The sequence below is a fragment of the Nyctereutes procyonoides genome, unplaced genomic scaffold (assembly GCF_905146905.1).
Source record: "Nyctereutes procyonoides isolate TBG_1078 unplaced genomic scaffold, NYPRO_anot_genome, whole genome shotgun sequence".
Lineage (NCBI taxonomy): Eukaryota > Metazoa > Chordata > Mammalia > Carnivora > Canidae > Nyctereutes > Nyctereutes procyonoides.
The window spans coordinates 6,313,842-6,329,518 of NW_026575132.1; the positions used below are offsets into that span (position 1 = coordinate 6,313,842).

General features: G+C 34.6%; 1 protein-coding gene across 1 annotated transcript in view; it reads left to right on the top strand.

Annotated features, from left to right (window-relative positions):
- Window positions 1–15,677, top strand: part of CCDC150 (coiled-coil domain containing 150) — an 80,477-nt gene that overhangs the window by 40,579 nt on the left and 24,221 nt on the right. The window contains exons 14-15 of the mRNA XM_055345461.1: window positions 4,639–4,752; window positions 10,837–10,920. Of these exons, the coding sequence (XP_055201436.1) occupies window positions 4,639–4,752; window positions 10,837–10,920 (198 nt within the window). The remainder of the gene's footprint in view (window positions 1–4,638; window positions 4,753–10,836; window positions 10,921–15,677) is intronic.

The window sequence follows — 15,677 nt, forward strand, 5'->3', positions numbered from 1 at the left end:
TGATAGTTTGTATTGACTCTGTAGATCAATTAGGGGAATATTGCAATCATTATTTTTCTATATAAGAATGTGTCATCTTGGGATCCCTGGGTGGCGCAGTGGTTTGGCGCCTGCCTTTGGCCCAGGGCGCGATCCTGGAGACCCGGGATCGAATCCCACGTCGGGCTCCCGGTGCATGGAGCCTGCTTCTCCCTCTGCCTGTGTCTCTGCCTCTCTCTCTCTCTCTGTGACTATCATAAATAAAAATAAATAAATAAATAAATAAATAAAAAAAGAATGTGTCATCTGCAAATAGGAATAGTTTTATTTCATCCTTTCACATTTTGCTGCCTTTTTTTTTCTTTTTCTTGTGTAATTGCCTTAGCTAGAATCTCCAGTACATTGCAGAATACAAATGTTGAGAGCAGACAGACATCCTTGTCTTGTTCCTGATCTTAGGGGGAGAGCTTTCAGTCTGTCACTATTAAGTATATTAGCTATAGGTTTTATCTAAATGCTCTTTTATCTAAAATGCTCTTTGAGATTCCTTTCTCCTCCTAATTTGGAGATTTTGTATCATGAAAGTATGTTGAATTTTGTTAATTGCATTTTCTGTTTATTGAGATAATCTTAAAGATTTTGTCCTTTATTGTTATGGCATATTACATTGGTTGATTTCAAATGTTGAAGCAAACTTTCATTTTTGGGATAAATTTTACTCACTCTTGAGTATAATCTTTTTTATATGTTGTTTCATTTGGCATGCTAATATCTTGTTGAGGATTTTTGAATTGTTATAAATAAGAAATAGTTTTACAGTTTTCTCATGATGTCTTTGGTTTTGGTATCAAGTAGTATTTCCCCCTCTTCTATTTTTGGGAAGAGTTTTTGAGGGATTGGTGATAATCCATCTTTGAGTGTTTGTAGAATTCATCACAGTTCTGGGTTTTCCTTTCTGGGGAACTTCTATTTGTTTTTAATTTTTATTATTGATTTTATTTATTTATTTATTTATTAAAGATCTATTCACATTTTCTATTTCTTTTTTATAGTCACTTTCAGTAGTTTGGGTATTTCTAAGAATTTGCCCATTTTCTAGGCTTTCTAATTTAATTGGCAAATGATTGTTCAGAGTAGCCTCTTTGTTTCTTTAAGTTCAGTGTATTGTTCCTTCTTTCATTCCTAATTTTAGTAATTTTTCTTTCTCTTTTTCCTATCTTTTTCTTTTTTTGTTTTTGCTTAATACAGCTAAAGGTTTGTTGATTTTGTTCATGTTGTCAAATAACCAACTTTTGGTTTTAGTGATCATCTCTATTGTTTTTCTGCCTTCTCTTTTGTTTCTGCCCTAATCCTCATTATTTTCTTCCTTCTGCTTGCTTGGATTTAATTTGCTCTTTTTCTAGTTTCTTAAGATAGCAGCTTAGGTTGTTGGTTTATTTCTTCTTTTTTTAACAACTGTAAATTTCCCTTTAAGCCCTGCTTTAGCTGCATACCATACATTTTTTAGCACGTTTCCATTTTCATTCAACTCAAAGTATTTAACTTCCTTGTGATTTTCTTTTTGACTCATTGGTTATTTAGAAGGTTGTTTAATTTTCCCATATATGTGACTTCCCCAAATGTCCTTCTTTCATTAATTTCCAATTTTATCTCATTGTGATTGGAGAACATACTTTGTATAATTCCAGTCCTTTAAATAAACTGAGAGTTGTTCTATAGCCTAACATATGGTACATTCAGGAGAATGTTGCATGTGCTCTTGAGAAAAATGGTATTCTGCTGTTGCTGGGAGGAGTGTTCTGTAGATGTCCAGTTGCTTTATTTACAGTGTTGTTCAAGTCATGTCTCCCATTGATTTTCTGTTTAATTGTTCTTTACATTATTGGAAGTGGGTTATTGACATTTCAACTATGTTGAATCATTTATCTCTCCTTTCAGTTCTGTTAGTTTTTGCTTCATTTATACTGAGACTCTATTATTGTTAGAGGCATATATATTTATAAATATTATATCTTCTTAACGGATTGACCCTTTTTTCAACATATAATGTCTCTTTTAGGTTTCTGCACCCAATTCCACCATGGCAGGGAGTTGCAATACACACAACATCAAGCAGTTTTTGGATACCAGCAAGGTGTCCGAGAATTCTACTCAATTCTTACACTACTACCCAGAGATAGCATTAGATTCCACAGGGTAAGGGTTTAGTCCTACAAGACTGCCCCCATCCCTGAACCCCCCATCCCTACCTTACACACCAGTTGCAGACTCCAGGCTGTTACACCAGGCAGTTGTGTTTCTGACCTCCTCTTTAGATTCTTTTAATTTACAAGAGCGGCTCACAGTACTTAGGAAATAAATTTACCAGTTTATTAGAGGATATAACAAATGATACAAATCAACAGCTAGATGAAGAGATATATAGGGTGAGGTACGGGGAAAGGGCAATGAGCTTCCATGACCTCTCCAAGCACACCACTCTCCCTAATTTCCATGTGTTCACCAACCGAGAAGCTCTTGGAACCCAGTCCTTTGGGGGTCTTACGGAGGCTTCATTGCATAGTCTTGTTGACTAAGTCCTTGACCATTGGCTGATTCAGTCTTCAGCTCCTCTTCTCTCCCTGGAGGTTAGAAGCTAGGACTAAAAGTTCTAACCCTCTAATCACATGGTTGGTCCTCCTGGCAATCAGCCTGTACCCTTGGATGGGGTCCAGAAGACACCTTCATTAATAACAGGACACCCATTTCACCTTTAAGGCTCTGAAATGTTTTCAAGAAATGTGGATGAAGGCCACATATATCTCAGGCATATATTTTGGTCATCTGAATGACCAAACATATTTCTTATAAACCATTGTGATAAATGGTCTTCTTTATCTCATGCATTTTTGTCTTTATTTTGTCTAATATTAGTATAGACACTCTAGCTCTTTTTAGGTTATTGTTTACATGATATATCTTTTTCCATTCTTGTACTTTCAACCTATTTATGTCTTTGAATCGAAAATGTCTCTTTGTAAGCATACAGTTGGATCTTTTAAAAAATTCATTCTGCCTATCTCTGCGTTTTTGGTGGACCATTTAATCCATTTATATTTATCATAATTACTGATAAGGTAAGATTTACATCTGCCACTTTACTCTTTATTTTTTATGTCTTATATGCTTTTTGTTCCTCTCTGTCTCCCATTATTGCCACCTTCTGTGTTAAGTAGATATTTCTAGTGCACTATTTTAATTCCCTTATTCTTTCTTTTCCTATATATTTTTGAGTTATGGGTAGCACAGTTACAAAAATACATATAAGCACCTTGTATATGTACGTATGTTGCTACCTTTACTGTAGTAGCCGTACCCTTTATTTCTGTATGTGAATTCCAGTTATTGTCTAATACCCTTTTATTTCAGCCTGAAGAACTCCATTTAGTATTTCTTCTAGGGCGTATTTTTCTAGTACTACAGTCCAGGCCCCACCAAAGAGTGGACCCTGATCCAGACCTACACAAGTTTAATTGAGGTTAGAGAGAATTGACAGTTTAGCAATTGATCTTATATATGAACATGTTATATCTCTCCGTTTTATTTAGGTTTCTATTTCTCTTATCAGTATTTTGTAATTTTGAACATATTAAATATTGGACACTTTTTTTTAGATTTGTACTAAAGAACTTCATCGGTTTTGGTACTATTACAAATGGTATACTTTTAAGAAATAACAATTTCCAGTTGTTGCTAGTATATAGAAATACAATTGAGTCGCATCCTTATATCCTTCAACCTTACTGAAGTCACTTATTCTGGTATCTTTTTGTATATTTGGGGGGGGGACTTCCTATGTAAATAATCATATCTACTGTAAGTAGAGATATTTTTACTTCTCCATTTCCAGTCTCGAGGTCTTTTGTACGTTTTCTTGCCTTATTGCATCAGGTATGGCCTCCTGTATGATAATGAATAGGAATAGTGAGAGCTGATATCCTTTTTTCCCACTGTTAGGGGGAAACATTTAGTCTTTTACTATTAAGATTGATATTAGTTGTAGGTTTTTTATAGAACTACTTTATCAGGTAGAGGTTTACATGATTTAGAGGTAGAGGTTTAACTATGGGTTCCCTTTCATTTCCAGATTGCTGAGTTTTTATCCCAAATTAATGATGAATTTTCTGAAATGCTTTTTCTATATCTACTGAGATGGCCATACATTTTTTTTTCTTCTGTAATCTATTGATATAGTGAATTATACTAATTAATTTAGAATGTTCAGTAAGCTTTGTACTTCTGGGATAAATGGTGTCCTGGCTTGTTATCCTTTTTATATATTGCTGAATTCATTTTACTAGTATTTGGTGGAGACTTTCTGCATCTATATTACATTAATATTTAAGTAAATACCAAGTATCAGAAGGTCTTCTAGTAAATGTGAACTCTGTAATTTGTCATAACCCTCCTGCTGAAGACAACTAGAAAAGCTGATACATTTTAAAAGAAAGAAAGTTTAAAAAAAAAAATCTCAGAGCTATTAGTCTATAAAATCCCTGCGTTTAGAGACAGGAGGACATGTTCATACAACTTCCAAATTATAGTTAAAAGTCATTTTTAAAATAGGATATTTTTGGTTCTAGAGTAAATAGATTTCTTTTCTCCTTTTGTGTTTCAAAGGTAGACATAAATGAATTAACCCACAACCTGCAGACTCTAGAGGAAAAGAATAAGCACCTGGCAGAAAAAATGGCTTCCCTAGAACTTCAGCAAGTCACTTCTGATTACAATGGGGTGGGTATAAAAAGGTCAGTCTAAATTTGGAACTAATGACTGATGAGTTTTTAAAAAATCAGAAGTTAGGAGATGGGTTTTTTTCATTTGTTTGTATCTTAATATTATCAATAAGTCCTGAACAACTCAGGCTACATATAACAGAGAGCGTTATAAATACTCAAACAATAAAAGATTTAAGAAAACAAGAATTTAAGGTGACTAATAAACATATGCCTCCACGGATGATCTATAATACTGAAGAGCACAAATATATATAGTGTTTTTTTTTTTAATATATAGTGTTTTAAGATATTTCCTCTTTCATTAATATGAGGAAGAAACTTGTATTTTTCTTTTCCTTGTCTGACAGTGCCATTAGGCCAATCAGTAATGAGTACGATTTCTAAAAGCCGTTTGACACGGTCAGTGCAACACAGATAAATGGTAGAGTTCTTAAAACCTCTCCCCTTGAAGGGTATTTAAAGAGATGATCATTCTGTTAAGCAGCTAATAAGTTTTCCTGTGTGCTTTTGAGTGCTTGAAAAAAAAATTGCGATTGCTTCTATAACATGCAAATCACCTTTGAAAATTGCATAGAAGGCCCTGATGTGAGTCTTGCTTAATCTGAGTTAAATTCTTTCAGCCTCTGTCATAAGCTGCTCATTACTTCAACTATGAAAACCTAGAGAGTAAGTCTAAATCCATGACAGTTTCATGGCTTTAGAGCCAGACTGCCTGTGTTTCAATTTTGGCTGTAACCTTGGGTATGATTCTTAACCTTTCTGAGCCTCAGTTTCTTAATATGTCAACGTGAGGAAAATAATACCATTATTAAGAAGTTGTTTGAGGATCAAATAAGTTAATACATGTAAAGCATGTAGCAGATGACTAACATTTATTGAAATTTTAGTATCTGAACCATCCTAGAAAAAAAGCCTTTAAGTTGCTATTACAGCAACAAGGTACATTAGCTCTGATTCTTGATACTATCTCAGACCAACTCTCCCTCCCCCAAGATTAAAGATTTATCTGTTTGTTGGGCTACACATAGCTGGTTCTATCAACCCACCTGCTTCTGGTCCCTCTGGAAGACCACATATCATTCTGCCTGATTCTTCCATGCCCCACTGCCAACGAGTAGGCCTGTGGCATCACCCTAGTAGTGATTTTAACAGATCCTGCCAATGATTTTGTCAGTTGTTGATTCTTGCCTTCTCATTGCACCTCTTAAGGCCTCCCAGTGATAAACCACACCTCAATTTTAGCTTGTAGTTCTATGTTTCCACATAGAATTTTCTTTGGGGATCCCTGGGTGGCGCAGTGGTTTGGTGCCTGCCTTTGGCCCAGGGCGCGATCCTGGAGACCCGGGATCGAATCCCACGTCGGGCTTCCGGTGCATGGAGCCTGCTTCTCCCTCTGCCTGTGTGTCTCTGCCTCTCTCTCTCTCTCTCTCTCTCTCTCTCTCTCTCTCTCTCTCTCTGTGACTATCATAAATAATAAATAAATAAAAAAAAAGAATTTTCTTTGACCATGCCTGCCTGGAAGTCCTCTGGTTGGCTGTATGAGTCTTGAGAAATGAGGTTGAGATGTCAGGATTTGGGTTTTGCTTTTTTTTTTTCTTTTTTTAATCTCAGCAATATCATTAAACCTATCACCATTCAATGTTGGCAGTGTATTTTTGTTCTTTGGGAATTAACACTTGAAATTCTCAGTAAGAGCTACCCTCTAGTTTAACCTCTTGATGGTTTTTGGAGGTATGCTTATGAATGAATTTATGTTTTGTATGTCACAACAGATTTGAACTCAGACCTAGTTTCAACCCGTGGTTCCATTTACTGTGTGTGACCTGTGTGCAGGCCTTAACATCAATGGCCTTTGGGACTAAAGGGATCTCCTAACTGTGGGGTTCCCAGAGCACACTGTACATATACATCAAAATAATAACTTCAGGGGTGCCTGGGTGGCTCAGTTGGTTAAGTGTTTGCCTTCTGCTCAGGTCATGACCTCAGGGTCTTGGGTTGGAACCCCATGTTGGGCTCCCTGCTCAGTGGGAGCCTGCCTTTCCCTCTTCTCCCTGCTTGTGCTCTCTGTCGCTGTCTCTCTCTCTCTAATAAATGAATAAAATCTTAAAAAAAATAACTTCATTGATTAGAAATTGACCTATTTATGTATCTGCCTTTACTCTCTTCTAATGCAAGAACAGTAGTTACTTATCTTTAAACTGCTTTACCTGACATAGCACCTAATACGTATGAGAGGTATTTTAGAAACATTGAATAGAACATACGGAGGGTCATGTCTGTCTTGTCAGTCTATGAAGATTAAATGTCATATTGTGTGTAACATGCCCATCACAGGGCCTAGCATAGTTTATCAATGTGTAAACATTATTCTCTTTTTTTTCTTCTTCACACTGATTTTGGATTTATTTTTATTATTTTGGCCTTTAATGATGGTATAATTTAAGTCTCTTACCACAGGCAGTTCAGGGAACCGTAGTGAGAAATGATCCAAATGTGAGAAGCTTACCATTCCTGAGTTCAAGTTAAATAACTGTCTTCCTGACTTCTTTTGGATTTCAAATGATAGCAGTAGACAGAAATATAATTCCCTACACAACTAGGACTTCAATGATTTGAAATAAACAATGAATTAAATGCATTTTTTAAAACTAGGATGACAGCCAGTGTGTACTTGTACAGGTGTCAAAGTTGGTTCCATTTGCTATAGCCCATGCAAACTAGTCAAATATTTTGAATAAAGTTCCTGCTTACAGGGGTGCCTGGCTGGCTCAGTTGGTAGAGCATGCAAGTCTTGATCTCAGAGTTGTGAGTTTGGGCCCCATGTCGGATGTAGAGATTATTTAAACATAAAATCTTGGGACGCCTGGGTGGCTCAGGGGTTGAGCATCTGCTTTCAGCTCAGGGCATGATCCCGGGATCCGGGATCAAGTCCTGCATTGGGCTCCCTGTGAGGAGCCTGCTTCTCCCTCTGCCTATTTCTCGCCTCTCTCTTTGTGTGTCTCATAAATAAATAAATCTTTAATAACAAAAAATTTTTTAAAATAAAATATTAAAAAAAAATCCCTGCTTACAATCTGCTTATAAAATAGCTTTACCAAGATGTTAGTATCTGTTGATTTTATGTATTCTTCTAACAGCTTCTGCTAACTTTCACAGCTCACTTAGATTTTAGAAATCATTTTGTGGCTTACAATTGATCCTTGTCAACCTGTCTTTCATATGTTAAGATAGTTGTTTGTTTCCTGCTTTTTCCAAGGAGTGATATCTTTGTATCAGTTAAAAATGCATATTCTAACTATTAGCATTTTTATTTGTATGCTAATTATCAGGTGATTCTCCAGTTTCTGTTTTGCTTTGCATATTAATAATCTTTATAGTATAATGCCAAAATTATTTAAGCAAAAATTAATCTCTGTTTGGCTTTCCACAACTCAGAATCCGAGATATTCACTCATTTAAGTGTTCTCTAATTTCTGGTTCTCCATTAATTCTCTTAAATAAACAGCCTATTTAAAGAATCTGAAAACCATAATTTAAATTACTGTCTTAATATTGCTTTCCTTTAGCAACTAGAAAAATTTTTTTGTTTGTTGTGAATTTAAATAAGTGACTTTGTGTCAAATATTAATCACATTTTGAGTTGCTTAGACAGCGTTCACTTAAACACTACATTAGCTTTCTCTATGACCTAAAAAGAAAATTATTTTTAAAGTATATTTAAAAGATTAATAGAATTTCTTTATGCTTTTGCTTAAAGGAGGGAGTTTTATTGAGATAAAAAGTGCTATTATTTAAAAAATTCCTGGACATATTTTATAAAAGACGTAGATCATCTAAGTTACTGAAAAACAAACAAAAAACCCCCCACCCTTTTCATATTTAAAAGGCAAGCAAAGTTATCTTTGAGTGTTTGTTAGAGGTAGCATATTTTAGGTTAAATCTTGGTGTTTTATACCCTGAATCTGCACTTTACAGCACATTGGGCACCTCAATTTATAGAGTTTAGAATTGAATTTTAAATAACTAAGCTTTTGTGATTATGGTATAGCTTTGTTTTTAAAACAGCATTGGCTGTCCTTGTCATTTATTTTTGCTGAACACTTGGTCAAGACATAATCCCAAATGTTGTGTTCATGGAATAGTTTTACCTTAGTTTCCAAACTAGAAAGTATTGTGAGAAAGGGGAACTTCCACTGACTGAAAATTAATTGATTAATTTTATGATAATATATTAATAGCCTCCTATTTATTTATAAGAGTCTATATTTCTCTTAGGTTATTTTGAGACCAATACTTTATTGGTCTGAATGCTTTAAAAAAAAATATGTTCCCTTGCCTTAGTGGGAACCATACATAGTAATTAAAAGTGAAACTTTAAGGGGGCACATGGGTGGTTCAGTTAAGCATCCGGCTCTAAATTTTGGCTCAGGTCAAGATCTCAGGATCTTGAGATTGAGCCCCATGTTCGGCTCCACACAGAGCCTACTTAAGATTCTCTCCCTCTTCCCCCTTGCATTCTCTCCTGCTCTCTCAAAAAAAAAAAAAAAAAAGAGAGAGAGAGAAAGAAAAAAGAAACTTTGTGAAACAATATATGAATATGTATAATTATGTATGAAATAAATACTAGTCGGATAGGACAAACAGATGACCATAATAGTTAATCCACTGATGCTTAATATTGGATACAGATCTTTATATTGAATGTGCATAATTTGGGGATAGATATAGAAGGACTAATCAGTCTTGGTGGCCTTTCCATAGGTTTTTATCAAACCTAGAATGTCTAAAATGGCCTAATTCTTCTAGCCAAGACAGTATCAGACTAGTGTACCCTCTTGTAGAACAGATGCTATCATGAAAGTACTTTGAAAAAATGAGTTACATGTCATTATGTAGTAATCTAGTTTGGAATATGTTTCTGCTTTTGTTTGGAAAATATTCACAATACTTAAAAAAGGTGCACTACAAAGTGGTAACTAAAGAATATCTATAACTATGCCTTGTGTGAATATCCCTACATATGTGGTTTTTTCATTAATTTGCCTAAAATTGAACAGAAAACAAGTCTAAACTCCTTGGATTTAAGTGCTATTATTCACAGATTAAGCAAATGTAAACCATAAATAGGGATTATATGAATATGGGATATTTACCAACATTAATGACTTTCCACTCAAGATTTACTGCAAATGATCTGTAGTGCAGTTCATGGGCCTGTGTGATTAAGAATTTGCATTCTTAGTTGTATTTGCTTTTGTGTGTATTATTCCCACAATTGATTTGTGAAGATGATTTTGACATAAGGCAAATATGTATGTCCTGTTATTAAGATATAACACTGAAATTGATTATGGAAGGTGAAAATTTCCATAATCAATAAAAGTGTTCCTGAAGTACCAATAAGATCCAACATTTAATCAAAAGAAAACTGTATTTTATACTTACGTTTTTTGAAAAAAGTTGAGGAAAAAGACATATTTTAAAAATTGTCATTATTAAAGGATGCTTGAAAGACAAAATATATAATTTCATGAAATATAGAGCCTTCATTTGTATTTCTCCAAGACAGCACCGTGTTGAGTGCTTGATCAGTGTTGGAATTTCCAGTAAGTGTTTCTTTTGTTTGTCCAAAGATTTTTTTTTTTTTTGCTGCCTTTTACTATGGTAACTGAAGTGTCTTCTGCTGTTAACATAGTTGTGATCATTTGCACCTCCTGTTTTCTTAAAGAAATATATAATCCTCAGACTACATATCTACAATCACTGATACAACCAGCCCACATCTGTGTTGGACCGCAACTACAAAGCAATAATTTATATAACAAAAATAGAATAATAAGCAAAGAACAACAAATTCTGGGACCCTTAAGGCACGCATACTTTCATTAGCAATCCCTTTACATGTTGCATATTAGCACGATGATTAGCTATTTCAGGGAAAAAACTTAAGAGCAGAAGAGGCAAGAAAATATGAATCGTGGTTTTGTCACTTTCGAAAAGATAAGGGTATAAATACTGGTTCAGAAAATAGTTATTCCATTCTATGCCTAGGTACTAATACCTGTGTTTGCTTTGTCAGCTTGTGCAACAGCAGGTGGAAAAGGTCTTGGGAAAAATTACTGAGAGTAAAAATAAACTGGCCTATGAAAAGGGAAAGCTCCAGGTATGAGATTTATTTTCTGCTTTGTGTTGTCTAATTTTTTTTTATCACAGTTGTCAAGCTAAATACTGATGGGTTTTGAGAGGACCTAGCTCTACTAATTCTATCACTGTGGACAAGTTTTTGAATCCTCCTAAGTTTGTTGCCTCATTAAATAAAATCCAGGTGACTTTTATTCACATATCTGTAATATTTTACTGAAACTTAAAATTGTGAAACCAAAGCCCATTCTGTTTTATGCATGATCATTCACTGAGAATGTAGAGAGCCCATGCTCTCATTTTTGCTGGAGTTTTATAACATTCTTAAAAAGAAATAACCCTGGAAATTGGAACTCAAAGGCAATAGACTTGAGTGAATGAGATGATACTGTTTTGCTTCCTGTGGGCTTTATCCCTGTAGTACCCCCAGAGCAAGAAGCTTGCCACCGATAACCTACTCCAATAGAAAGCTGAAGTCTGAGTAAGTGGTTCACAGCCTTAGCTACACATTACAATATGAGGAATTTTTTAAGCACCTCATCCTGGGAAGTGCATAATATCTACCATTTACTTTGAAATGAATCAGAAAAAAAAATAATTTGATGGGTTGATAGAGGAAATTGATAGGTGAATCGGTATGTGATAAGCAAGTGTAAAAAAATTAAGGGTAGAATTTAGATGGTGAAGGTAGCACATTTATAGTAAAATTCTCTCAATTTTTCTGTATATTTATAAAATATAAAGGGAAACATCCCCATGATCAGGTTTATACAGTGGAGCAATTAGATCAGAATGTCAGGTAACAGATCAGAGGCTTCAGTGCTTTTTAAGCTCCCCAGTGATTTCAAGATGCAACCGTACTTGAGGACCACTGGATTAAATGGTATAAAGTGAAGTCCAGTTATGCTTGGAAACCGTAGAGCTGATTGGATAAGTAATCTCATTACAGACATATAAAACACGTCAGTGTTAATCTCATTTCCTCTGCTCCAGGAGCTTATTATAGGGTTATTACCACACAAAATCGGCCCAGATATGTGAAAGGCAGATGGTAAACCATGGTTGTGAGACATTAGGTTGTCCACTAAAAAATAAGGCCATTGGCCACTATTTGTGTGCTTTTAATTAATATTTTCTGGAGTCAGTGATACATTTAAGTATAATCATTTATACTTGTGTAACCTTGGACAAGTCTTAATTTTCTTAAATTTCACCTTTAAAAAAAAAATCTAAAACCTGGGGTGCCTGATGGCTCAGTTGGTTAATAAGCATGTGACTCTTGATTTCAGCTTAGGTGGTGGTCTCTGGGTCATGTGATCAATCCTCGTATCAGGCTCCACACGGGCCATGGAGCTTCCTGAAGACTCTGTTCCCTCTGCCTTTCCACCCCGCATCCCACCTGTGCCCATTGTGTCTTAAAAAAAAAATTTAAAAAATATTTATTAAAATGTTCAAAATAATTGTGATACTAAAAAGAAATAATTGTGATACTTTAATAGTTGTTTTTTTACGAGTGCATTCAATAACAAGATCTAATGACATTCCTGTAAACTCCATAATTTCAAACTAGTGATAAGCACAAACATCTTTTCAGGATATTTGCAGTACCTGTTATATGATATGAAACTATCTGTGATGTCTGTTGGAGATAAAGTAAAAGGTTCCTGTTTTTTTTGTTCATTTGTTTTGTCTTTTAGATTCCACTTAGAAGAGATATTATATGGTATTTGTTTTTCTCTTATTTCATTTAGCATAATATTCTCTAAGTCCATCCATCTCATTGGGAATGGGAAGATTTCATTCTTTTTTATGGTTATTCTTCCCAAATTATTCCAAAATACAGAAGAGGAAGAAAAACTTCAAAGACAAAACTAACGAACAAAAAAACCCAAACAGAATCATAAATACAAAGAACTGGTGGTTGTCAGAGGGGAGGAGAATGAGTGGGTGAAATAGATGAAGGGGATGAAGAGGTACAAACTTCCAGTTATGAAATAAGTGACAGGGATGAAAAGTACAGCATAGGGAATATTTAATGTTATAATGACTTTGGTGACAGATGGTAACTATACCTATGGTAAGCTTTGTAATGTACATAATTACTGATTCACTATGTTTTGTATCTAAAATAATATAATATTGTATGTCAACTATAATTAAAAATTTTTTAAATGTAGGCAATAAACCACAGTAGTATCAGCAGACCCTGTCACTTTAAATGGTCAAAGTCACCTGTGAAGACATCTGATGCTTGACTTTGTTTATTGGGAGTTTTTTGATTACTGATTCAATTTCACTACTAGTAATCAGTCTGTTCCCATTTCTATCCCTGATTCAGCTTGGGGAGATTGTATGTTTCTAGGAATTTATCCATGTTTTCTAGGTTGTCCATTTGTTGGCATATAATTTTTCATGGTATTCTCTTATAATCTTTTGTATTTCTGTGATATGGTGGTTATTTCTCCTGCTTCATTTCTGATTTTGATTCCTCTTTTTCTTGATGAGTTTGGCTAAAGGTTTATCAGTTTTATCTTTTCAAAGGAGCAGCTCTTGGTTTCACTGATCTTTCTATTTTTTCAGTCTCTATTTTCTTTCTGTTCTAATCTTTGTTATTTCCTTCTTTCTGCTAGCTTTAGGTTTTTGTTTTTCTATGTCCTTCAGGTGTAAGGTTAGGGTGTTTAAGTGAGATTTTTCTTTCTTCTTGAGGTAGGCCCGTATTACTGTACACTTCCCTCTTAGAAGTGCTTTTGTTGTATCATGTGTTGTTTGATTGGAACACTTAGTCCATTTACATTTAAAGTAATTCTTGATAGGTACTTATTGGCATTTAATCATCTTCTGATTGTTTTTGTTTGAGTTTCATCTTTTCACCTATAAAGTGAAGAGGGCAAAACATACCTCTCATCTACTTTTCACTAGGAAAGCTAGTCAGCATTACAGCCTAGGTGTATAGATTACTATTTAACCTTTTAGACATCAATTACATATTTTAGAGGTTATCCTCAGAATCGTTTAAGATTTTATTTATTTACTCATGAGAGACAGAGAGAGAGAGAGAGGCAGAGACATAGGCAGAGAGAGGAGCAGGCTCCATGCAGGGAGCCCAATGTGGGACTTGATCCCTGGACTTTAGGTTCAGGCCCTGGGCCGAAGGCAGACGCTCAACCACTGAGCCACCCAGCCACCCTGCCATCTCTATCCTCAGAATCTTAAGGAAAATATAACTTTTTCTTGTTTGTATTTCTACAACAAGGGCTTAAGGTTTTTTATAGTCTTTGAAAGCTGAAACACTTGAAGCTATTGACACACTGGTGTTTTGATGTCCTACCTTAGTTGGCGTATGGGGGAAAGTGTTCTTATACTGTAATACTTTTGTAAGTTAAAGGAAGAGCTGCTGATTAGAATAATGATGTGTTCTCTCTAAATTGAATAATTGATTAAAATATAACCTATGAGTCATTTGATAAAAGATTATGGTATAAATACTGGCTTTTAGGTGCTAATGTAAATCTTGTTAGAAGCTGCTGCCCCATATTCAGATGTGGTCTGAATTTTATTTTCAGTGTAATATACTGTTCCATTTGATAAATATACCAAAATATGTTTATCCTTCTCTCTATTGGTTGATATTTAGACAGTTTCTAGTTGCTTACAAACACCACCAATGTGATGCATTATTGTACATGTCTCCTTGTAAAAAAAAAAAAAAGAAAAAGAAAATTTTCTAGGCTAAGTATAATTCTCAGGAGGAAGAATTCCTGGGTTGTAGGATTACAGATCTTGAATTTTACTAGAATTTATTAAATTTCTCCTGAAAGTAGTTATACCAGTTTTGAAAGCAGTCTATAGGAGTCCAGAGTTACATGTGTTAACATGGATCAATCTCATAAAGTAATACTACATACTATTTAGGGATACATTTATAGTAAAATTATTAAAAAGGATTAGGAATGGTAAATAAAAGACCTTGACCTAAGTTACTGTTGTTCCTGAAACTAGCTAGTAATGGAAGCTGCTTGGATCTTAATGACTCAGGAAAATAAGATCTCTGAGGGGCAGCACAATGTATTTGCTTCTATGTTCTTTTCCATTTGAAAGTGCTGAATTAGAAATCATGCCAAATAAGACAATACAAAAATTAAAGCGCTTATAGATGAAAAGTTTCGTGGCATTTTACTATGTACATAGAAGTTGAGTTAGGGCAAATTATCTGAGAAATATTGTGGAATAAGGATATTCTGTGTTTTGCTTGAATAGAAGCAAATCTAAAAGTTTTCAGAATTAGCCCATTTTCCATTGGATTTCATAGGTTATTAGCAGTTTGCTTATGTTTAAAATGAGAATAATTGTATCAATACCTCCTTTTAGAAGTGCCCATCTTAATTCCAAACCTTAAGTGAAAACCATGATGAATTTTTACTGATGATTTTAGGGAGTCACAGCACATATTTTATAATGTACCCTGTGGAAAAGAACAACAGAAACAGGGAAGGAAAAAAAGGATACTGCTTAATGGAACAAGAGAGATTTCCTGAGACAAAATGTGTTTTTATGCAGTCTTTGAAAAAATACTAGTATTAGCAACCAAATTTTAACAGTTCTTGAAAGTGTCTAGTAACACAGCCAAGAAGTGTTTACCCTCTACAAGTAGAAAACAAGAGAGAGGAAAAAGTTGATTTAAATAGAAAATTTTGGATGAAATTTTTTCTGATTCAGGGAAAGGCTCAGTAATCTTAATTGTTGATTTGTATGAAAGGGTTGGGTATGATAGGAAGAATA